Here is a 23,598-nt window from a genome sequence, read left to right as displayed (position 1 = left end):
TTAAGAGTGAATGTACAATCAAGCCAATTATAGGTTTTATATTTCATTAGAGGATATGAGGAATCTGAAGAGTACTTTTATTTATTTATTTTGATTTATATTCGGCCCTCCCTGCAAGCGGGCTCAGGGTGGATCACAACAGCAGTTTTACAAAGTCATTAAAACAAAGTCCCTGGAAAAGTCAATAATGCCAGAAAATGTTGGAGGCAGGAAAAGAGGAAGACCCAACATGAAATGGATTGACTCAGTCAAGAAAGCCTCGGCCCTCAGTTTGCAAGACCTGAGCACGGCTGTTAATGATAGGACATTTTGGAGGTTACCAACTCACAGGGTTCCCGTAAGTGACTTGACGGCACTTAACATGCACGCACGCACACACGCATACGCACACACTCTTAGCTATTGCCCTAGCTTCCAATTCAAGATTCATTAAATTTCTATACTTTTGATAAACTTTAAAACCAAGCCAGTGACTATACAATAGTAGACTAGGCTGATTTGATACTAATTGTTCTTTTCCCCCAGTACATCAGAATGAAATCCACTCAGTTAATATCTGTTCCATAGCTGGTGTCAGGGGTCAATATCATGGGGCAGGTGTTGAGGTCTCTGGGATGACTCACTGTTGACCCACCACTGCACAGAGAAAGACTAGCAAGAGGATGAGAGACAGTGACTGCTGCTCTTAGCTAGCTGCATGACTACTCAGTTACTCACTTACCTGGCCTGGGCAATCAAGCACTAAGAAGTAGCTATTGCCACTTGCTTACCTGCCCATCTCCATCTGGCCTGCAGAAGGCAACTTAAAAGGACATGAGCAAGCAGGGAGATAAGTGAAAAGTGACTGTTTGTAGGGATCCTAACCCAAGGATCTGGCTGAGTTTATTCAGTGATATGGGGTGTGCTGGGTATCTTCAGGCATACTCTCCTCCTAAATTGTTCTTCAGGTACAGAGAAAAACAGATCAGGCTAATGTGTCATAGGGGGAACTTAGGTTCCTGGTATTGATTTCTAAAAAGTTCTAGAAATGGCCTGACATCAAGGAAAGTCATCTCATATTTCAAATCCAAACCATTTATTGTTCTAGCAGTAAAAATGACCTGGCAACATAACCTTAACCTAGGGAATATGTTATGTTCCCATGGTGAGGACTAATCTGTAGGATAGGCAGATTGTGTCTGATATACCAGCGACATTGTATTACTGGAGAACAGCTGTATAAATGGAAGACTAGCTTTGTTCCTGTTCTTTCTGGCATTATATCATGATGTGTATGCAAATACATTAATGCACTGTCTGGTCTCAGCTGCAGCCTCAAATTTGTTTCCTTTTTGTCATGAAATCCACTTATGCCCTTATGTTTGGACAGTCTTCATCATATTTTATTTCATGCTGCCTGGAGTTTGCAGAACAGGTAGGACATGAACATTAACACTAACAAAAATGTTTCTAAATTTTCCATTTTTGACCACATCCAGGCACTCGTAAATGGTTCCTCCTCTGAGACCCATTAGGGGTCATGGGCGGTATATAAATCTCATGTAAATAAATAAAAGTAAAAAAAAATCTATAATAATGTCTAGATTTCTTTAGAAGATAGAACCACCTCCGGATTTCTCCAGGACTATAACTAAATTGCTGCTGATGTTTCTTTCTTCCCTGTTTTAGTCTAAATGTTCTATCAGTCTTGGATCTGTTTTGCATATAGGTAGATACCCTTTTCTGGATTTTTCTGACAAACCCTTATTCCATCTGCACATTCTCAAGATGTAGACAAACGATTATAAAAGTTTATCGAAAGATTAAGTGGAGCCACAATACAAAATATTTGAACTAGTGCATCTGTTTGCAATGTAGTGTAAAGTGAAGCATCATCAGAGACTGAGTTTTTCGGGGGGGCTGTGGTTCTAGCTAACACATTTATTTTTTTCCTCCTTCAGCAAGGTACATAAGAACTCAGCAGAAATGACCAATATGCTTGGGTTGCAGTATCCGGAATGAGAAACTGATAGTCATCCTTCTGACTTTCAAATCTCCAGATTCATTTCAGGCAGCCGTTAACAATTCAATCTTATTTCATGGGTTTCCTATCCATTAGAAGGCTGTTGTGCTGGTATTGCCGACCTTTGTTTTTCAAAGTAATTCATTTAATATTTTCTTTCTTACACCATTTCTGTTTAAAACTCCTGACTCTGGCTCTTAGCTCTATTTAATAGTTTTACGTTCCTTCATTACAGGTTGCTTTGTGGTCCCAGGGCTGTTGTGTTTTGTGTACGTGTTTTTTTGCCTGTAGGAGGCTCTGCAGAGATTTTCACAGCTGCTTCAGAACATGAGAAAGCTACTATTTTCTCTAAAGAATTATGGATTGGATTTCTTATAGGCACAAAAACTATGGTGTATGCACAGTGAAATGAAGATGCGCTTCCCCCCGCCATTTTTGGGCGATCTCCGGCTTTTTGTAAAAAAAAAACCGTTCGCTTTATATCGTTATAGCACTATAACGGTATAACGCTATGATGCAACAGCATTAGATCAACCCCATTGGAATGCCTGGAGTGTTGAGTTATAGCGCTATAGCTCTCTAAAGCGAACGTTAAAAAAAAGCCGGAGATCGCCCGCGTGGGCGAAAAACAGCCGGGAAAAAGCGGTGCAGTCTGAAATAGCAAACCGCTGCAGATCCAGCTCTTTACCGGAAGGGGAAAGCCATGTGTGAAATGGCAGCCCTATACCTGTTTACTCCATGACAAATCAAAAACGGCTTCAAAACGGGTTAAAAAGGGTAATGTGATATTCCTCACATAGTGCAAATGATTAATGATTGTATAACATGTTTTGAATGTAGCTTTGTCGGGGAATTTACCAAAATAATAAAAATATAAAAAATATTTAATACATCATTTCAAAACTGTGAACCACATGTCTTAACATTAATTGAGAGGCTGGGCCAGATGATAAACTTAAAGAGCTAATTCACATTATAGTTGATATGTAATAAATATATTGTAATATGCCTCCAGTATTTCAGTTATCATCAGGGGTCATTTCCTGCAGGAGCGCACAGGAGCGGAGCTCCGGCAGTAAAGAGCCCAGGGGGTGGGCACATGCAACAAGCCCCACCCCCTGCTCCAAGCAGCCCTCAGTCAGAGCAAGAAGCAGCCAGATAAACTGCAGAGCCCCCCCCCCAGCCCCCCGGTCCAAAACAGTCCAGGGGCACCTTTAAGACCAAGTTTTATTCAGGTACAAGCTCTCCCTCCTCTGTGAGGACAGATATGCACATCCCCCCCCCCAATAGCTAGCAATCCAAAACAGTCCAGTGGAGCCTGAGCAGTGGGTGTTGCTTTCTGACACACTTCCGGTGATATCAGGGGGTGTAGCATATGCAAATGAGTTATGCTAATGAGCTATGCTAATGAGCTCCTGCACCTCTTTTTCTACGAAATGACCCCTGGTTATCATGATAACTATCTGGAACAAAAGCAGCTGTGTCATTGAACTTGGCAGTTGACAATGTATTGTGTGGTATGCTGGAGAGCAGCAGGAAGCATGTAGATGTGAGTAGTGGTCAATAGATTTCTAGCAGAAGGTGATCTTTGCAAACTATCACAATAGTGTTTTTTAAAAACCACTATCACCGGTAATTTATTAATAGAATTGGAGACAATGTTCTTCTGCGGTCTACCTAGAACTAACAAACCAGTCTCTGTGAAAAAGAATACATGGACACAAAACTGATATAAACATGGTGTCATCCAGCCACCAATGGGAGAACATTGCAACTAACCAAGAAACTCTGCTGCTAACCTCGAAATCATCCTTCTTTGTCCTGCAAACCCTTTGGGGACACTGTAAGTTGGCTGTGACTTGAGGGCACTTTACACACCTCCATACTTTGGTAAACTCTCCATACTTCTCCATGCCTCTGGAGACTCTCTTAGAAGAAAACAGAAGAGCTTATATACAGTGAGACAGACTGTACACGCAGGGGCACAGATAAATGTATGAGAACCCACAGAGAAGGAAAATGAAGGCAAGAACTACAATCAGGTATAAAGCAGTGGTTCTCAATCCTTTCAGGATCCATTTCTGTCTTCACTATACTTTCTGGGACACACTTGTAAAGCAATTCCTAACTATTCCTCTAACATAAAATAGAGGAATGTCTCATCAGCAACACTGAAAAATTTAATAATTTAATTTTTATATTTAGTGTTTATAAATGTACTAGGAGTAAGGCCCGTTCTGGGAAGATATACAACGAGCTCTAGAAGGAAGCTCCAGGTGAGTGTCCCGGCTGTAGCTGGTGGGGCAGCAGCGGGAAGCGGAAAATAGAGGGAGGCAAGCCATGTTTATTTCCTTCTGCTTAGCTATAAGGTAGAGCTGTTACAAGTCATTTTGCTGCCCCATGTGGGTAGTATGGGAGGTATGGTTCCTTCCAGCCCTGACTTATGTTGATTTGGGGTTATGCAGTGGCAGCTAAGGTAGAAAACCACCTCCTCCTATGCCATGTCTTCTGCGTTCCAAGGGTCTGGAAAGCAGTTCCGTAACCAACAGGGTTACCAACTCTGGGTTGGGAAATAGCTGTAGATTTGAGGGGTAGAGCCCCGGGAGGGCAGGGTTTGGGGGGGAGGGGAGGGACCTCAGCAGGGTATAATTCCATAGAGTCCGCTGGCCAAAGCAGCCATTGTCCTCAGGAGAACTGATCTTGGACATCTGGACATCAGTTGTAATAGCTGGAGATCTACAGGTGCCACCTGGAGGTTGACTTATGTTAATTTGGGGCTATGCAGTGGCAGCTAAGGTAGAAAAGTACCTCCTCCTATGCCATGTCTTCTGGGTTCCAAGGGTCTGGAAAGTAGTTCCATAGCCAATTACATGGTTGCCAACTCTGGGTTGGTAAATAGCTGTAGATTTGAGGGGTAGAGCCCGGGGAGGGCAGGGTTTGGGGTGGGGACCTCAGCAGGGTATAATGCCATAGAGTTCACTGGCCAAAGCAGCCATTGTCTCTAGGAGAACTGATCTTGGTCATCTGGACATCAGTTTTAATAGCTAAGATTTCCAGGTGCTGCCTGGAGGTTGGCTTATGTTAATTTGGGACTATGCAGTGGTAGGTAAGGTAGAAAAGCACCTCCTCCTATGCCATGTTTTCTGGTTCCAAGGGTCTGGAAAGTGGTTCCATAGCCAATTACACAGTTGCCAACTCTGGGTTGGGAAATACCTGTAGATTTGAGGGGTAGAGCCTGAGGAGGGCAGGGTTTGGGGTGCAGAGGGACTTCAGCAGGGTATAATGCCATAAAGTCCACTGGCCAAAGCAGCCATTGTCTCCAGGAGAACTGATATTGGTCATCTGGACATCAGTTGTAATATCTGGGAAATTTTCTGTAGGGGAAATGATGTGCTGTGGCTGGGGAACACGGTGATTTCTGAGAGAGATATCCAAGCCCCACAGGGAGACTGGAAGATAGGGATATTTATTTTACCTCAGGACACATTCAATGACTCCCAACAGCAACAGCAAACTGTTTAGAATGTTAGAGGCAAAGGCCAATCAGGCCGCATATGCAAATGACCTCTGTGTTCCGACTGGCTATGGGGGGAGAGGAACAGCAAACTGTTTGGAATGTTGGAGGCAGGACTCAGGCAACGCAGCCAGTGGATCGGGAAAGCTTTTAAGTGACACATCATGGAGCCAACTGATTTAGGAGCGTGTGGAATGTTCAGAAAGTGCCACCCCACTTCACAATTATATATAAGGAGAGATAACATTGCTGAGCAACAGTCTATATTCCACGGTCATTTTGCAGAGGCAGACCCAAATCTGCCATTGAGCCTCCCAGAGCTCATCATCCTGCATACCTTGCTCCTCCTACTCCTTTTTGTTCTCACAACCCACCCTTGAGGTACATCATACTTTTGGGCCCTCCTGACCCACAGTATGAGATCCACTACAGCTTGAATGCTGACAGAGAGGTGGGACATACCCACACAGCACCCAAACATATCCAAAATTACAATAAAAACCTATCCTTTTCACAGTGAGAACCAGATGCAAGTTTCAAAGCTTCTGTTAAGCATTTTCTTTTACTATTCCTTCTTCAGTTCATCTGAGAATCACCCTACATTTTTCCTTCACTGTATTCTGTCCTATCTAACTCCTCATTTCTTGCTCAGGTGAACTTGCTGTTCCTATTCATAGTTTTCTTGGAGGACTCAAGCCAATCCACACACCAAAGCAAGAAATGCTGGCAGAACTCTCAGTTACACCGATCAGCAGCTGTCCTAAGAGCAAGAAAGTACGTATGCGATCACTCACAGGATGTTAGGCATTATATGTCTATTGGCACTGACAGCTTCCTCAGCGCTGTCCTCAAGATGATGTCTCATGGTGTGAAAGGGTACTTCAGTCTCTGTTTGCATGCAGTTACTTGCCTTTCTTTTCACACCGAAACGGAAAGTCAGCTGCTGGGGTGCTGTCAGCAGTAGATCTGTCACTGAGATGAGACCAACTATATTTCATATAGATAGCTATATAGGTTTCCAAGCAATGAGCCATGCTCCCCAGTGTGTGGAACGCTTTCAGGGGCGCTTAGGCTCTTGATATTGGCTCCACAGTAATTTATTTTAAAAGGGCCCAGCTCTGCTAGATAGTTTACTGAAAATGTGAGCTCAGTATGCTACGGCAGTAAAAAACAAAAACATCTCAGTTTTAGGAATGGACGGGGATCAAAATAAAACAGCACATTACTATGTCATTAAATATCTATAGTATACTCATATGTGGGCTACTGTGTGAAATTATTACCCCAGCTCTAGAAAGCTAAATAGCAACAGGAAAAGGCAAATGATTAGAGGGCATTACCCTCAGGAAGAACTGTTGAGGCTTTTTAGCTGGAAAAGATTTCTTCAAGGGAGACCTGAGTGGTGTTCATAAAATCACTAATGGTTTGCAGAGAGGTAATTGAAAAGTATTATTTACTCTCTCTGAATTAAAAAAACCCCCTCTCATCTACTGACACTGAACTCAGCAAGTTTAAGACAAACAAAAGGAAACATTCCTTCACTCATTGAATAATCAACCTATGCAACTCAATGCACCATCCAATCCTTTCAAACATGATTTGATAAACCATGAGTGATGGCACTATCAAAGGCTAATAGCCAACAACAAACAGCGAGCCCGGGGGGGGGGGGGGGGGGGGGGGAGGGAATCTAGATCATGCATTATTATATGCATTATTATATATTATACCCTTCCTGTGAAACCTTCTGAGCCTCTAGCTGGTCACTGTTGGTAGTGCTAAAGATCTGGGATGTTACTCCTGGCAGACTATCCCAATAGTCAATTATTTAAGCTCCAGTGCATTATGTTGGTGCTTGGTTTTTATTTGTTTTTAAGGTCTCTTTCCGCTCTGAAGAAGGCACAGCCCCGTAGCAAGAAAATTCTTGGTGGGGTGGCATGTGCCCCCGAAATGATGATGTCACTTGTGCGTTTAACATGGTGCCTAATTTAATTAGCTCCATTAAGCAAGTCAGCACAGTGGTTAATTGAATTAACAAAGCTAATTAAATTAGCGCGGGAAGGCCGCCACTCTCCCTCCCCTCCTGCTCAGCTGTAGCTCCTTACCTCGGCAGGGAGTCACTGCATAGCCTCACTGGGTCTCCCTGCTTCCTGGTGTGGTCAAGCAGGAGGGGAGGGTGAGTGGCAGCTAAGTGGAATGGCTCGCCCCAGCACCTCACTACACGTGTGCCAGCCCAGCCACCATGGGTCAGGTGAGGCCCTGAGGTGGGCCATTCCACTCTGCTACCCAGCCACGCACCCTATGCTTCCTTCCCCTCTGCCACTGCCTCCTACTGTGGGCTGGTGAGCGAGGAGGAGGGGAGCCACAGTGAAGGAGAAGAAGAAGAAATTGGGATTCATACCCTGCCATTCACTACCCGGAGGAGTCTCACAGCGGCTTCCTGCTTGCCTGGAGGCTTTTTTTGCATGATGTGGTTACTGCAGCTGCGGCTGTGGCCAGCACAAGCTGGCAGGGGCAGGCCTGTGGGCAGGGGGCGGAGCTAATTTGGGAGGGGGGCATCACCCCCAGCACCTGACAATAGCTACGGGTCTGTGAAGGCAGATGGCATGGATCCTCTTCCATTTGGAACCTTTGACTCCTCTTCAGTTTGTCAAGTTTTCTTCCAGCAACATACTTGTACGTCCTTCGGTATACATCACAAGTTTCCTGTCTTCGTCCATTCTAACCTGATGTTTGCCCTTCTTCCCTCAACAAATGTGCTTATTTGTGGTAGCTTTTTCTGAGAACCTATTTTGCTCACTTTGTGACATGATGAGTTGCATGCAACATATTCTCAGAACAGCATTTAGCCTGATGAGAGCTGGTTTTGCACACTGGCAGCAAGAGCAAGTTTTCTTGTACCCAAGGTAGATTCTTTTTCCCTAATTTAAAATTTCACTGAAAGTGTTCAAGTTTACACAATGTGCAAAAACATAAGACCATTACGCAAAGCCTTGAGCTCTTGCAGTTCTACTAACATCAAGCTATGAGCTTGTCATGGTGACCATAATTTGATCTGCTCATGATAATATCAATTACTGCTTTGTTAGAGTCTTTTGATGAGCTCATATATCATATATTAAATTTCATATTTTGCAAGGAACATGAATTAAAGGCAGTATTAACCTTCACACATTCCACTGATGCCAAATTTGTATACATATAGAACAGGGAAAGGGGGAGAGGAAACAGGAGCCCCAATTTTAATAGTCACACAAAACATTAATATGTTGTATCTTCATGTACAAAACTGGCTTCTACATATTTTGACGTTTTGAACATTGCTATGAACACTACTATCGCTTGTATTTATTTATGCTTACTTATAATTTATATTGCGTCTTTCTCCCTAACTGGGAACCCAAAGGGGCTTTTCACATTCTTCCTCCACTTAATCCTTACAACAACCACCTTGTGAGAATACATTAGGCTGAGAGATTGTGACAGGCCCAAGGTCACCTGCTGGACTTCCATGGATGAGTGGGGGATTCGAACCCAGCTGTCCCAGGTCCTAGTCCAGTGCTCTAACCACTACATCACGGCAGCTCTCAGTGCTGTTACTCTACACTGCCACGCTAGTGGAACATACCGTACTTTATGAGTATCAGTCTGTGCTGCCTGTGGAGCTCTCTAGAATTCTTTTTTTCTGCTCTGAGTTTCAGTAGCAGGGACTCCTTGAATGCATCACTAGAATGCTTTTTTACTGTTGAGAAATTAAATTCCTATCTATTCTAATTTACATGTGAATTCCCCCCCTCAAATTAGGAACAAGAATCAAATAAAGGAAATGTTCAGGAAGAAATGTCCTAATGGCCAGTATTGTTTTCACTTTTTTTTAAGCTGGTAGCATTGCTGAACAAATATGATGCTATTTAATTTAAAAAACGGATTGTGTCTCTGCTGTTGTTTACAACACAAAGCAAAGCACCAGTTCTGTGTATGGTCTTCAACTTTTCATTGGAATTGCCATCCCACTCACATCAAGATTTCCTCTTCCAAGATCCTTGGAAATCCCACAACAGATATGAGAATCTATAATTTCTCATACGGAATTTTCAACTGGAGTTAATGTCAAGTTATAGTAGCATCTTAGACATTTGATAGGAACACTTTTTTTTTTTGCTAAGGAAATTACAGATGGTGATCACTTCCTGCTTCTTTAATGTTAGAAAGAGTAGGCAGAGCTGCAACAACCTGCACAGGCTGATAAATATTTTAACTGTCACAAGGGATTCTAAAGAGCTCTATAACAAGGCTAGCTTTAAAATGTGAAGGACTTTGGCCTTTCTCTTTGAAGAATCTGGATCTGGGCCATATTTTATTATATGCATTAAATTATGGTATGGTTGTCTCCTTTCTAATGTAACCACAATGTGGTCAACTTTAGAAACATTTCAATTGTGCTGACACATCTGCCAAAGCTGCCACTTACTACTCCACTATTTGATTTAAATGTTAGTGCTTATGGCTACTAAAGACATACACAGATTACATTTTAACATGTTGAAAACAATAGTAAAATGAATCTCTGCACAGATGATATGCTATCAATAGTATCAAAACCAGAACGTTTAATTTTAGTTCTTTTTGATATGTTAGCTGCTATTGAAAATATTTTGTAATATATGGCAAACTGACCCCAAAGAGGAATTTCTGGATTGGAGCAGAACACTTTTGACTTTTAAAAGGCCACTTACAAAACTGAAAACTGAAAATATAAAATGTTTTTTACATTTATCTTGAGTACTTGGAATAATTTAAGGGAATGTAGGTTTTTACTTTATAAAACTGAAGAAACGTTTTTAGAGGTTTAACCACCACTTTAAAAGCAATCTTTACTATATAAGGACAAAATTGCAACTGGATCTGTATAGGTTGAGTCTGATGTACAAAGTGACAATTACAAATGAATATTATTTCTACACTAGGAGTAAGGCCCGTTCTGGGAAGATATACAACGAGCTCTAGAAGGAAGCTCCAGGTGAGTGTCCCAGCTGTGGCTGGTGGGGCGGCAGAGGGAAGGGGAAAATAGAGGGAGGCAAGCCATGTTTATTTCCTTCTGCTTAGCTATAAGGCAGGGCTGCCTCGTCATTTTGCTGCCCCAAGTGGGTAGTATGGGAGGACAGCCTTATGGTAACAGGTATGGTACCCTCCACCGCTGACTTACATTGATTTGGAGCTATGCAGTGACAGCTAAGGTAGAAAAGCACCTCCTCCTATGCCATGTGTTCCGGCTTCCAAGGGTCTGGAAAGCAGTTCCATAGTCAGTTACAGGGTTACCAGCTCTGGGTTGGGAAATACCTGTAGATTTGAGGGGTAGAGCCTGGGGAGGGCAGGGTTTGGAGTTTAGAGGGACCTCACCAGGGTATAATTCCATAGAGTCCTCTGGCCAAAGCAGCCGTTTTCTCCAGAACTGATCTTGGTCATCTGGACATCAGCTGTAATAGCTGGAGATCTCCAGGAGAACTGATCTTGGAGATCTCCAGGTATTGCCTGGATGCTGGCAATACTAAGGGGAGGGCCAGACCTGTAGATTTGAGGGGTTGAGCCCGGGGAGGGCAGGGTTTGGGGTGGGGAGGGACTTCAGCAGGGTATAATGCCAGAGTCCACTGGCCAAAGCAGCCATTGTCTCAAGGAGAATTGATCTTGGTCATGTGGACATCAGTTGTAATAGCTGGAGATCTCTAGGTGCCACCTGGAGGTTGGCTTATGTTAATTTGGGACTATGCAGTGGTAGGTAAGGTAGAAAAGCACCTCCTCCTATGCCATGTTTTCTGGTTCCAAGGGTCTGGAAAGTGGTTCCATAGCCAATTACACAGTTGCCAACTCTGGGTTGGGAAATACCTGTAGATTTGAGGGGTAGAGCCTGGGGAGGGCAGGGTTTGGGGTGCGGAGGGACTTCAGCAGGGTATAATGCCATAACGTCCACTGGCCAAAGCAGCCATTGTCTCCAGGAGAACTGATTTTGGTCATCTGGACATCAGTTGTAATATCTGGGAAATTTTCTGTAGGGGAAATGATGTGCTGTGGCTGGGGAACACGGTGATTTCTGAGAGATCTCCAAGCCCCACAGGGAGATTGGGGTATTTATTTTACCTCAGGACTCTCAACAGCAACCTGTTTAGAATGTTAGCGGCAAAGGCCAATCAGGCTGCATATGCAAATGACCTCTGTGTTCTGACTGGCTATTGGGGGGAGAGGAAAAGCAAAATGTTCAGAATACTGGAGGCGAGACTCAGGCAACGCAGCCAATGGATAGGGACAGCTTTTGAACGACAGATCATGGAGCCAAAGGCTGTGGGCACTGTATAGAATGTTCAGCAACGTGCCACCACCAAATCAGCTTTATAATATAGGAGAGATTACTGGCTTGGATCCAAAGGTTCCCTTGCATTAGCGGATGATTCTTGTGCTTGCACAATTTCCTTGGCTTTCTCCTTGAGCTGTAGCCTCCCATGCTATGTCCCACGTTATTTCAAGGGTCCCTCAACACTCTAAAGCAGCTTGGGAGGGGGAGATTGTCAGGAGGAGGTGGGAAAGATCTGTTTCCTCAATGGAACTCATGGTTCACTGGACCCAGACATTATGAACTAAGGAATTCCTAGCTGACATTTCATGGCATTTGTCTAGGCTCATGGCACAGCTGTTGATGAGAAAAGACTGCTTTAAAGTACTTTTCTGGAATATGTGAAAATTATTATTATTTTTCCTATCTGAAGAATCCAACCCCAAGTTACTGAAAAGTTATATTAACTCACACAAATTTAAAAAGGATCCATCCTTGTCAGTTATGACTTTTACATATTTTGTGTGGAAAATATCTTAAACTAATTTATAAAAGGCTGAACATTTTTACAGCCCTAAAAGCCATGACTTTTATAGATTTCATCTGGAAATTAAACATAGGATTTTTTTTATTCCAGCTTTTGCACTGTTTCCACTTGATGCATACATCCGGGCCCTTTTAATCACAACACTTCAGCCTTATTATTAATAAAGAAATTATGTTTCATACCCGGTACTGGTGTCCTTCCATGAACAGCAGTCTCATTCGATAGGAGGTCTTTTGAGTTAGAAGTGAACGGTGATTGTCTAACTGTATCTTCAGGGAAAAAAGGGCTAAGGAAGAAATAAGACAAGATAGTACTAGGCAATCAGTGGTTGTAATGAATAGTAAAATATGTTTGATACTTCTGATTGTGAGTTCATTGTTCAATGGTGTACAGTTAAGATACTTTAAAATTTAGAATAAAAACTGATTTCTTTGTTAACCCTTTGAATCAATTTTTAGTCAATGTGAAAATAACACAGACTTTTGCAAAATGACTTTCACAGGACTGCTACTGAATCCTGGGCTAGTTATCTTTGCACCAAAGTACATACCAAAACCTAAAAAGGTTTTGTAGAAATAAAATTTCTAGCCCTATAATTTTGTAGCCTAATGTCCTCACTGTTCCTTCTATTATTTATGAATAAACATTTTCTTCCATGGGCTGAGCCTAGCTTTAGAAAAGCAATATTGGAAGAGGTGTTTTAAGGAAACATGCATGTTTCTGCAGCCATATGGCATTTGTGCAAAGGAATTTTAGGACAAGGCACAGTATATCAGATTTTATCGGGTGCCACATTGCAAAGTTCTCAGACTTCAAACATATGTGCCAGTAGTAGGCCCAGGCCAAGTTAATTCAGCTGGTGTGGATAAAGTAAATGTCAGCATGAAGACTGACATATCCTGTTTGAATAGTTTTCTATAAGGAGGACAGTGTTTTTTCCAGGGTGGACCTTAGTGAGAGGCTGATATTCTCAGTGAACTGTATTTATCCTTGAGGAAGCTAATGATCCTGCCACAGCTCTTTTGCTGTCTGCTCATCTTTAGTTCAGCCTCCATTAGTTAATCAAGGAAGCCGTTTTAAATAGTGACAGGAATGACTAGGAGCTCTAGATCTAGGAACGGAGAAGCTTATGTGCTTGTTCATGCCACTTCATTTATTGAACTAATTTGTACTTAGACCAAAATGCTTCAGTTCATGGTCAACCCAACAGCCAAACAATTGGGCATCTGCATGATGAAGGATGTGTGACTTCAGTTCTAGTGATGATGCAAAGTGGTGGGAACAATATTTGAGAAATGTTTTAAGATGGAATCTGAATAAAATATATGTTAAGAAACAAAAGATGACTGTCCCAGTATTATGCACAGTTCAGGTCTATCTGTATGCTGTATCTGAGAATCAGGGAGGGGTTTCAACCAAAGCCATATTGTCTGGAGACTGGTATACCAATGATCTTCTAATAATATGTGGTATGGCTTGGTTGTTTGAATCTGAGTATTACACCATGGCATAATTCATCTTGCTTGTCCCTACCATTTATACTCTCTAATCTGAATTTAGTATTAAACCAGATTACAATTAGTTGGTTGTAAGGGTAAGAAGAAAGAGTTATTAATCAAACTTGTGTGGTGGAAAGGGCGAAATCCTTCTTGATGCCAGAAACTGAAGTTTCCAGCTAACACAAACTGCCCACAGAGACACGACTCACTGGGCAACTGTACGCCTGTTTGACTTCCCTCTCTCCTGTTTTCTGGAGAACTTGCCTTTCCTAAACAGTGTTGTTATTGTGCATAGCTTGAGAGTACACAGCTTGAAGTACTTCATTCTTCAGTTATAACAGCTACTAACTGGGCATTAGACCTTGAGTGACTGTGTAGCCTGGCCTCGTTCTGATTAACACACATAAAAGTAACAGAAAGTAGTTTCTCAGCTTTTACAGAGTCTGCGAGAAGCGCTAGCAACATAGTGTGAGATCTCAAAGACAGACATGAGATCAGAAAAATCACCACACCCAACAGCAATGACTTCAGTCATTTCAATAGTCAACTTTGGCACATGGCAGAGGTTGGTAAGGACTAAGTGGCTGAGGTTGCAAATGTATATATGTCTACTGTAACTGTCACAGATGGTAGGCACGGAAAGTGCTGTTTAATTTCATGCAGGGCTATTTTTGGGCAGGAACGCACAGGAATAGAGTTCTGGCTGGCTTCAGAGTTGGCCATGCCTAGAGATGTGAAGGCCCGGGGAAAAAATGGAAAAATTCGGAGAAAAAACGTTTTTTTTCCTGAAGCTTTTTTGTTTTTTTTCCGAAAAATTGGAAAAATTGAAAAAAGAAAAAAAATTGATTATGGAACGTTTTATTTTAACATGATGAATAAAATATTTTAAGACAAGGTGTTCAAATATTTTCCAAATCATTTCTAAAAAATATGTATGGTGTCAGATTGATCTAATTTCTGTGCACGGAGGACAAGCAAGTCCTAGGTTACAAACTGAACTCTCCAATTCAAGAACAAGATGATTTCTTCCTTTAGGAGGTGCTATTGTCACAAGAAAAGAAAAAGGTTTCAGTTTTGTTTTTGCATGTGGGTGGGTATTCTGTTTGTAATAATTGTTTGGATACACTATATTTTTAATATGCTAGTTATAATTTCATGCCAAGTAAAAATGTCCATAGTCATATTTTATGTTCCTAAAGTAACAGAATGACTTTCAATCTAGAAAAGACCAAAGAAATGCTAATGTAGCATTTTTTCAATTTTTCCAAAAATTTCCGTTTTTTTCTGAGCTTCAAAATTTCCGGAAATTTTACATCTCTAGCCATGCCCACTACAGCCAAAACCTCTGCGTGCGTGGCTACAGAGGGAAGGCCTGGAGAGTGACCCCCCCGGCAATTCCGAGGTGGGCGGGCCAGGGGGGCACTTGGAAGGATCGGGGATGCCTCCGCATGCCTTCCCTGGCCTGTCCAAGGGCCGGCTTGCCCTTCAAGGGGAGGCTTGCCAGGGCTCCCCACAGCTGTGGGGTGCCTGGGCAAGCCAAGGGAAGACATGGGATGTGGCCTAATATGCTAATGAGGTGTGCTGTTGGGGTGTGGCCCAGTGTTCCCTCTAAACTGAGTTAGTGTGAGCCAGCTCACAGTTTTTTAGCCTCCGGCTCACAAACTTTTGTCTTAGCTCAGGAAGGATGGCTCCAGAGCAAACTAATTTATGCAGGAGCCAAATCGCTCGCTCACAACTTTAATGCCATCAGCTCACGAAGTAGGATTTTTGCTCACTCCACGGCTTAGAGGGAGCCTTGGTGTGGCCTAATATGCTAATGAATTTCTGCTGTTGGGTGTGGCCTGTTATGCTAATGACTTCCTGCTGGGCTTTTTCTACAACCCCCCCCCCCCTGTTTTCATGTCATTTTACAATTATAACTAGAATTGCCAGAAATTAGGCACTGGCCTCCTAGCCAAGTTTCAGCAGCTAGCCCATATACTTGATGACTTCTTTTAACACTTATGTGTGCCTCCTTGTGGTATCTAATGCACATGTAAATTGGAGGCAGGAGGCAATAATCTGCTGTTAATAACTCAAGTACAATTTATTGTTTAGTCATGATTAATTTCTATGTAATTAAAAAAATAGTCTGTCTCTTCAAAGTCACAAGTGTGACCAGTTGTGGATACCATATGTTATGATTCCTAGTGGTGTGTGAAAGAACTATAATTAATACTGCTATTTAAATGTGACATCCCCAAATCTTTCCCAATGAAACACCAGCCCCCACCCCATGACTCTCAAGGGTTGGGACTCTGGGACATGACTAATTACAACCCTATGGTTTATATATCAATTCTAATGTTTCCATTTTTAATTTGTTTCCATTATACTTTAAGCTTATTGATCAAATTGATTTTTAATCGTGTGCCATGTTTATTTCAGAAGGAAAGATTTAAGTATGATCTTAATTATTCCCTTGGAATCTATGAGACTTGAAAGTAGTTAATTTTGTCTGGCCTATGCTTTAAATGATTTTCTGTTGTTAATTAATTAATTAATTAATCTCCATTAACAGAATGCTGGGCAACATAGATCTAAAAACAAGAAAATTCAATAGCATATTAAAATCAGATAGTTAATTACAAATAAAATTTTTTAGCACCCTCCTGTAAGTTGTGCCAAAAGGCCTAGGGCAATAGGACCAATCATACCACTTGGGGGCACAGTTCCCTCTAAGCTGCACTAGGGGGCACTGATGCACAACATTTTAGCTGCCAGCTCAGAGGATTTTTGTTCTGCTCACAATCAAGCTTCCATAGGAAACAATGGAGGATGGGGGCACCTCCTTCTGGGGCCCACAGAATTGGACTCCCAGTAAAATCTTTTTGAAACTGGTTTTTGTTTTTTTAAGACAGGCACCAGCAGCTATGCTGCAAATTTGGTGCCTCTACCTCAAAAAACACCCCCCCCCCCGAGCCCCAGATACCCTCAGACTGATTCTCCATTACAGTCTATGGGGCCCATTGACTATAATGGTCCGCATAGGCTATAATTGAGACAGGAAAAAAACTATTATTATTTTTTTGCACACCCCTATTATGCTTTTCAGTATGAATCATAAGCTGCCTTGAGTCACAGGGATAAGTGGGATATAAATATCTGAATAAATAAGTAGTTTGGGCAGGCTGATAAGCAACTTCCTGTTTTTAAGGTTAGGCAAGGTTCTGACAGTGATTGTCCACCTCTGTTATACTTGACCTATAATGCTGGTTGTCATATTTCACCAATGCAGTGGAAGGGGGTGGGCAAACCTGTTCTTCAGAGGCCTAGTCTACCCCTGTACAGGAAAACATTTTGTGTAATGAAATCTGATTTGATTCCGTTTTCTCTTATAATGTTTAAATTGTTCTTAAAATATAGTTTAAATACAGTTTAAAAGAATTTATTCTGAGATTTTTACAAAGTTATGGAAATAATCTTCTAAAAATAATTTACGCAATAGTCAAATGTGGACTTGCTCACAACTTTAATGCTACTAGAATTTTTTGCTCACAAGGTAAAATTTCTGCTCACAACACTGTGAAGCTTAGAGGGAACATTGCTGGACAAAAGGAGTTCTAAAGGTTTGAGGGCAACTGAGACAGTCTAATCACAAGTCCCTGCAAACTGCACTTCTGAAACGGCGCCTTCCTACGAAAATGCCTCCTCTGCCCAAATATCTGCAGAACCCAACAACTGATATTCTACAGATTTAAAAGTAAAATGCATAATACACCAAAGCACAGATACACTAACATGTTATAATATTCTATATCATGCTGTATCATAGATATTACTTACCTAGTTGTAGCTGTGATGGTGTTATCTTTAGAGTGATTGTGTTCTTTGCTTACCTTTTCTGTAGAAAAATAAACAATTGTTTTAAAAAATCAAAACCAACCAGAATTCCCACTTTCAGTTGTGACTATTTTAAGAGGGGAACATCTCTCTTGTATGGATTTTATCTGCTTAATATTCAATTATTCCCTCCAACTTCTAATTTGAATTACTTTTAAAATACCTGTATTTATCTTTTTCATACTGTGGGCTGGCTTCCACTTCACTGGCAGAAAGGGAGGGGCAATATTTGCTGATACTCTCTCCTCCTTCAGACCTCTAACCTCCCCTGCTGTTCCCAGGGATTCCCCCCCCATCCCACAAGAGCAGCATTTTTTTTGGGGGGGGGGGTATTTTGAGCTGCTGTGGGAGTATGAAGAAAGTTTTGTGTCATTGGAAGAAATCTTTCTATCAGCAGTAGTTTTCAGCACGTCCCAAGACCACATTTTCTGTATTTTTTTTTTAAAGCTTGGATGGAAACTTTTTATGAGTTACCCAGTGAGATGACTCTTTTTGTGTGCGATTAGAAGTGAGTAGTTATACAGAATAAGGTATCTAGGGGGATAGAACAAATTGATGCTAAGAGTCTATTCATACGTTACTTAGAGCAGTACAAACTAGCAGCACAATACGTCATCTGTGACTCATCTAGTGTTGCAGATAAGATGTACAAAACCCAATTCATATATTACAGTAGAAATGGTGAAAAAAGAGGAAAAAATGCTTCATTTTCTTGTTTCTAGATAATGCATTAATAGGTTTTTTTAGAAAGTTGATTCCTTAGAAAAATATTAAGAATGAAACTTTTTTTTCTTTTTAGGGTGAGTATAACAGCTGGCAAAAATGATTTAATTATTCTTCTAGAAGATAAAAGGGAAATTTCAACTTTCTACATTTAATTGAAATGTTTCAATCCAGCCATGACTTCTTTGTATGAAAGAATGAATGAATTTATTTATTAAAGCACATAGCCAGCAATATAAAACCATACCTGCAAGTATATTACCATTTAAATAGATTACAATGTCAAAAAGTATCCAGATGGTAAATCTATTATGATAAGACAAGATTAATAAAAGATAAAATTATACAAACATTTCAATCACTAAAACCAAAAATACGATGTAATGTTGGACAAAATTTAGTCTTACAAAGAGTAAAATAGCAATAGTAAAAAATCAATAGGATTAAAATCAGGCAGTCCTAACCCAACTGGCTACCTGGACGCTGATGAACTTTTACAACAAAAAAACAAAATTTCGCTATCTGCTGTAGCACTATATGATCAGAATTGGAAAGCAATTTTTCTATCTTATCCTGATCTGAGGAACCAACCAAAAGGGGGTCGATAGGTTTTGTGCGAGCTTCATTATATAATGGACACCTCAGGAAGACATGTTCCTGAGATTCGATCTCCCCAGATGCACACATACATAGCCTCTCATTTTGGGGGATTTTCTTAAATTTGCCCTCAAGAACTGCAGAAGGTAAGGCAGAGCATCTAGCCAAAGTATACGCCCTCCTAAGTTTATTTGACTCCAGAACAGATAAATATGAGGCTTGAGCAACAATATATTTATTACTATAAGGCGCTATAAAGGCAGGGGTCGCCTGTAAGTCCAGTTGGCGTTCGATGTCCTCAATCCTCTGTCTAACCGTTAACTTAGCTTGGACGCCACCCATTTCCAAAAGCTCTTGGGGGGGAAACCCTAATAGCGTAATTTTCCGAATAGTAGAGGTCAGCCATTCAGATTGGTAATCGTCAGAGACAGGATTAAAGGCACAAGGCCACATGGATTTAAATTTATCTTTAACCAACGGTTGGTAGAACAGAGAAAAGATTATGATTATGCCTTTTCACCAGTAGCCACAGGCTCAGCTGGGCCAGAAGGATGCTGTTGAACTTTTAAAAACAGAACAGAAAGGTGCAGAATGAACTGAAACCACGCAGATGGGCATTACAAGAACTTTGGCCTCAGCACAGATCCAATATAAGCTTACAGCCTGATCAAAATGAGGGCATTGGATAGTGCCCTAAGTCCATTTCTAACAGGCAAGTGTGTTGGTCTTCTTGATGTCAATGGGCTTAGAACGGTATTAACTTTGTTTAGGAGTGCATCATAAATTTCTAATAGTTAGTTAGTTAGTTTACCGTTATTGGCATTATAAAAAGAAGAACATTAAGACAAATCTGCTTTATTTACCTGACAACTGAAAAAGCAGCTCGGAAGCCATCTTCACTGATATATCTTGGCTGAAGAGATTTCTCTCAGGGAGTACTCGGCCTTCTGGTATCTTTTGTATATGTTCAGATATCTCTTGCCTGAGTAAAGTGCTATAACTGATGTTTTGGCTGGGTGAAGCGGAGGATTGGGAATCATGAATATCAACTTCCATTGGCTCTTCTTTAATCTTTACTGCCTGTGATTCCTTGTAACTTTCAGCTGCAAATATGTAATTGAAAAAGAGACACCACATGATCACCTAATGTTTGGTCTATGTAAACTATTAAAATAAAATTTAGCATATTATAGTAGTTTTACATGAGTAATAATGGAACAAAGTTTGAGTCCAACAAAGCTTTATTCTGGGTATAAGACCCTGAAACCCTGATGCTGGGAAAGATTGAAGGTCAAAGAAGACGGGATGAGATGGTTAGACAGTGTCATAGATGCAACGAACATGACGTTGAGCAAACTTCAGAGGACGGCGGAAGACCGGAAGGCCTGGTGTGATCTGGTCCATGGGGTCGCGAAGAGTCGGACTCAACTGTGCGACTGAACAACAACAACAAGAAGTGAAGACGTATGCGTACACACAGAAGCTTATACTCAGTGTAAACCTTTGTTGGTCTTAAAGGTGCCACTGGACTCAAACTTTGTTTTGTTACTCCAGACCAACACGGTTACCCACCAGAATGAATAATAATAGTATGTAACATTAATGGAAATACATATTACACAAATACTGTAAGAGGATGTCTGGATTTTTGACAAAAACAACAACAGTAAAAACTCTGGTAGTGGGAATTTTTGGAATCTCAGAGTGAAAAAAAATGTCTTTACAGAAATTGAAAACTATATGGATTTTTCAATTTAAAAAGTGTAGATTAACCTAAGAGGATTTGTTGGATCCTTTCCTTGAGACAGTGGCAAGCTGCCTGTCAGAGTAGACAGTGGTCTGACTCAGTATTCATGTGTGTTCAAACCCCGTAAATGCCGTTAATACTAAGAATAATAATGAGCAATTCTGTCTCCTTTCTATTTTAAAATATTTTATACATGTGATACAGAGTGTTGGACTGGATGGGCCTTTGGCCTGATCCAACATTGGCATCTCTTATGGAGATATTTTTTAAACTATAAAACATCTGCTGAATTCTTCTGACTTGACTCTCTTATCAGACATCATTACCCTCCCTCTTTACTGGACTTCCCCACAGAATTTTAAAAAACCTTTCTCTTTTTCAATCAAGAAATGAATGTAGAAGTCTCAAAAGCCATTTCTACAGTTCTACTGCATTTCGTGGACTATTCTCTGTTACTGAAAAAATGCTGTGGTTTTGAGTATAGGTGGAATGACCCATTTCCTTTTGAAGTATTAGTTTTTCTTCTCTTCAAAGAGAAGGTCAAAGGTTGCACTTCAAGGAAACTTGACCCTGATGCAAAATACTAGTAAAGCAGATGGTCTAATCTGAAATGCAACTTTACTTTAAAAGTCTGAACTAGGGACTGAGTCGAGATCCCAGTTAATGTTGTCAATTAAAAACCAACACTTAAAAGGAGGAAGTGAAGAGGAATCTGAAAATATGGAAGGGCGAGAGAGAAATATGCACAGAGTTTTGTAAATCTTTGAAGAATACCGGGCACCTTTTTTTTGGGGGGGGGGGGATTCTTCTATTCCCCATAGATAGTTGAATCCTGTTTGTTGGGGCTTTACATCAAATAAGTGCTCCAGGAAGGGGTGGAAAGAGCCTCTTGGGGCTGCAGGTGATGCATATGTATTATTTGTTTTTGTATTGCAATGTTTATTTTGCTGCAATGTCTAGACTGAAAAGCTCTGTTGTTCTAGGCATGGTGCAAAGCCAATATCACTGAATGCAGAGACATGGCACAGAGTCTTAAGCTTGTGCCTTATTATCTCTACTGAGTAATTCCAGAGCGTTGACTCTGCTGCTGATAATGACTCTCATTAGTGTCTTTGGGTATAAATTTGAGCTTTGTCAATTTTAGCTGCCATGATTTGTTCTCAAGGCCAAACAGCTGTAGACAACCCAGCCCTATCCTATTACAGTTTATTGCTCGGTAGGAAAATTCTAATGTGAGTCTGACAGCACAAAGAAACTAGTATATATTTAGCTGTATGATTCTTTATTATGATAGTATTATTATTCACATTGGGTACTGTCCACATAAATCTGTATTTACTTAGATTTTCAGCAAATCAATTACACTTAAACAAATATCACTTTCAGTGACACTAAGATCACAATTCTATGTATACCTACTTGGGAGTAAGTCCTATGGGGCACAGTGGCATTTACTTCTGAGTAAACATGCATAGGATAAGGCCTTATACCACACTATGCTTTCAACTGTCAAAGAGCCCTCCAGGTAGCTCAAAATAGTTCTAAATACAGTTTAAAAAATTAAAAGCACAATCAAATATAATAATACTGCAAACTGGAAACAAATTCATATAGGCTCAGGCACTCAAAATAATAAAATCTTATTTAGCCTGCCAACCATGCATTACTTTGGGTTAGATCCTATGAACTGCAAACAGAATTTGCTAATGGAAGCAGATCTTTTCTACCTTTCCTTTTCCAAAGAAACCTCCTGTGATCCCCAAAAGGATGGTGCTGGGGGTGGAGAGCCAAAGAAAATAAATTACATCATTCAGAGCAGGAGATACGATGTAAAAGAGTCATACTGTCATTTGATCACCTCTTCAGTGGCACAAACCAAAAGCTTAAGTGTGCATGATCATCAGTTGATATCTCCTTGGATGACATCTTGTTGACTCAACCAAGCATTTATTGGGCTCCAAAGTAAAGTGATCTCTGCGTTGACAACAGGTAAGAGGAAAATTTTATCTCTGCTCATTAGTCATTTGTGGATTGAGTCACACATGCACATATTTGCCTGATGCATAGCAAGGTAATACACATGCATGTGTGAACTAGGCCTAAAGATGACCACCATTCTTCCCAATGAGCACAGTGAAGAAACAGAATCCACCAGCTGCTCAATAATATCACTCTTCCAAATATAATGCCATTGATTTTCTAGATCCAGTTGAATGTTGGGTTGTTTTAAATTAACTTTAATTTTTAAAGTCAACAATTTTATTTTGCAACTGCTGCAACACCCAAGGGTATAACCAGGGGACTTATAGTCAGTAGAAGAAGAAATATTGCCTGCCACTATTATCCTTCAACCTGACAGGATTTTATGAAGTTGTGAAGCAATAATGGCAATGGTCATTTGCCTTGTAAACATGTAAAAGCCAGGCATTTAAGGGAGGAGTTGCCTATCATGACTTCTTTTTAAAATGGAAAGAAATGAATAATTATTTCAGCTTGGGGAGTCAGTTGTGCTTTTATTATGACAAAAGCAGCTGACAGATAAAATAGCACCTTCATTTGTTTTACTGTTACTGTGTGCCATGAAGCTGTCCATCCATGTTGCCAACACTTCACAACCTTTTGACCTGTTTTCAAGGCTGAGTGAAAGAGGTCAAATGCTAACATATCAGTTCCCTGTCCTCCTCCTGCTTGACAACAGGTGATAGGCTGTGAGGCAGCCAATTAATCTCACAGACTTCAAGCAATGGAGACAGACACTTTTT

General features: G+C 40.9%; 1 protein-coding gene across 1 annotated transcript in view; it reads right to left on the bottom strand.

Moving 5' to 3' along the window:
- ZNF827 (zinc finger protein 827) overlaps positions 1–23,598 on the bottom strand; it is a 139,671-nt gene that overhangs the window by 27,305 nt on the left and 88,768 nt on the right. The window contains exons 6-8 of the mRNA XM_015422913.1: positions 19,953–20,192; positions 17,713–17,770; positions 12,571–12,674 (exon numbers count right to left, since the gene is read on the bottom strand). Of these exons, the coding sequence (XP_015278399.1) occupies positions 12,571–12,674; positions 17,713–17,770; positions 19,953–20,192 (402 nt within the window). The remainder of the gene's footprint in view (positions 1–12,570; positions 12,675–17,712; positions 17,771–19,952; positions 20,193–23,598) is intronic.

The sequence above is a fragment of the Gekko japonicus genome, unplaced genomic scaffold, assembly GCF_001447785.1.
Source record: "Gekko japonicus isolate JY-2015 unplaced genomic scaffold, Gekko_japonicus_V1.1 scaffold110, whole genome shotgun sequence".
Classification (NCBI taxonomy): domain Eukaryota; kingdom Metazoa; phylum Chordata; class Lepidosauria; order Squamata; family Gekkonidae; genus Gekko; species Gekko japonicus.
Note: the sequence above shows the minus strand (reverse complement) of the source record. Positions and strands in the feature narration are given on the sequence as shown.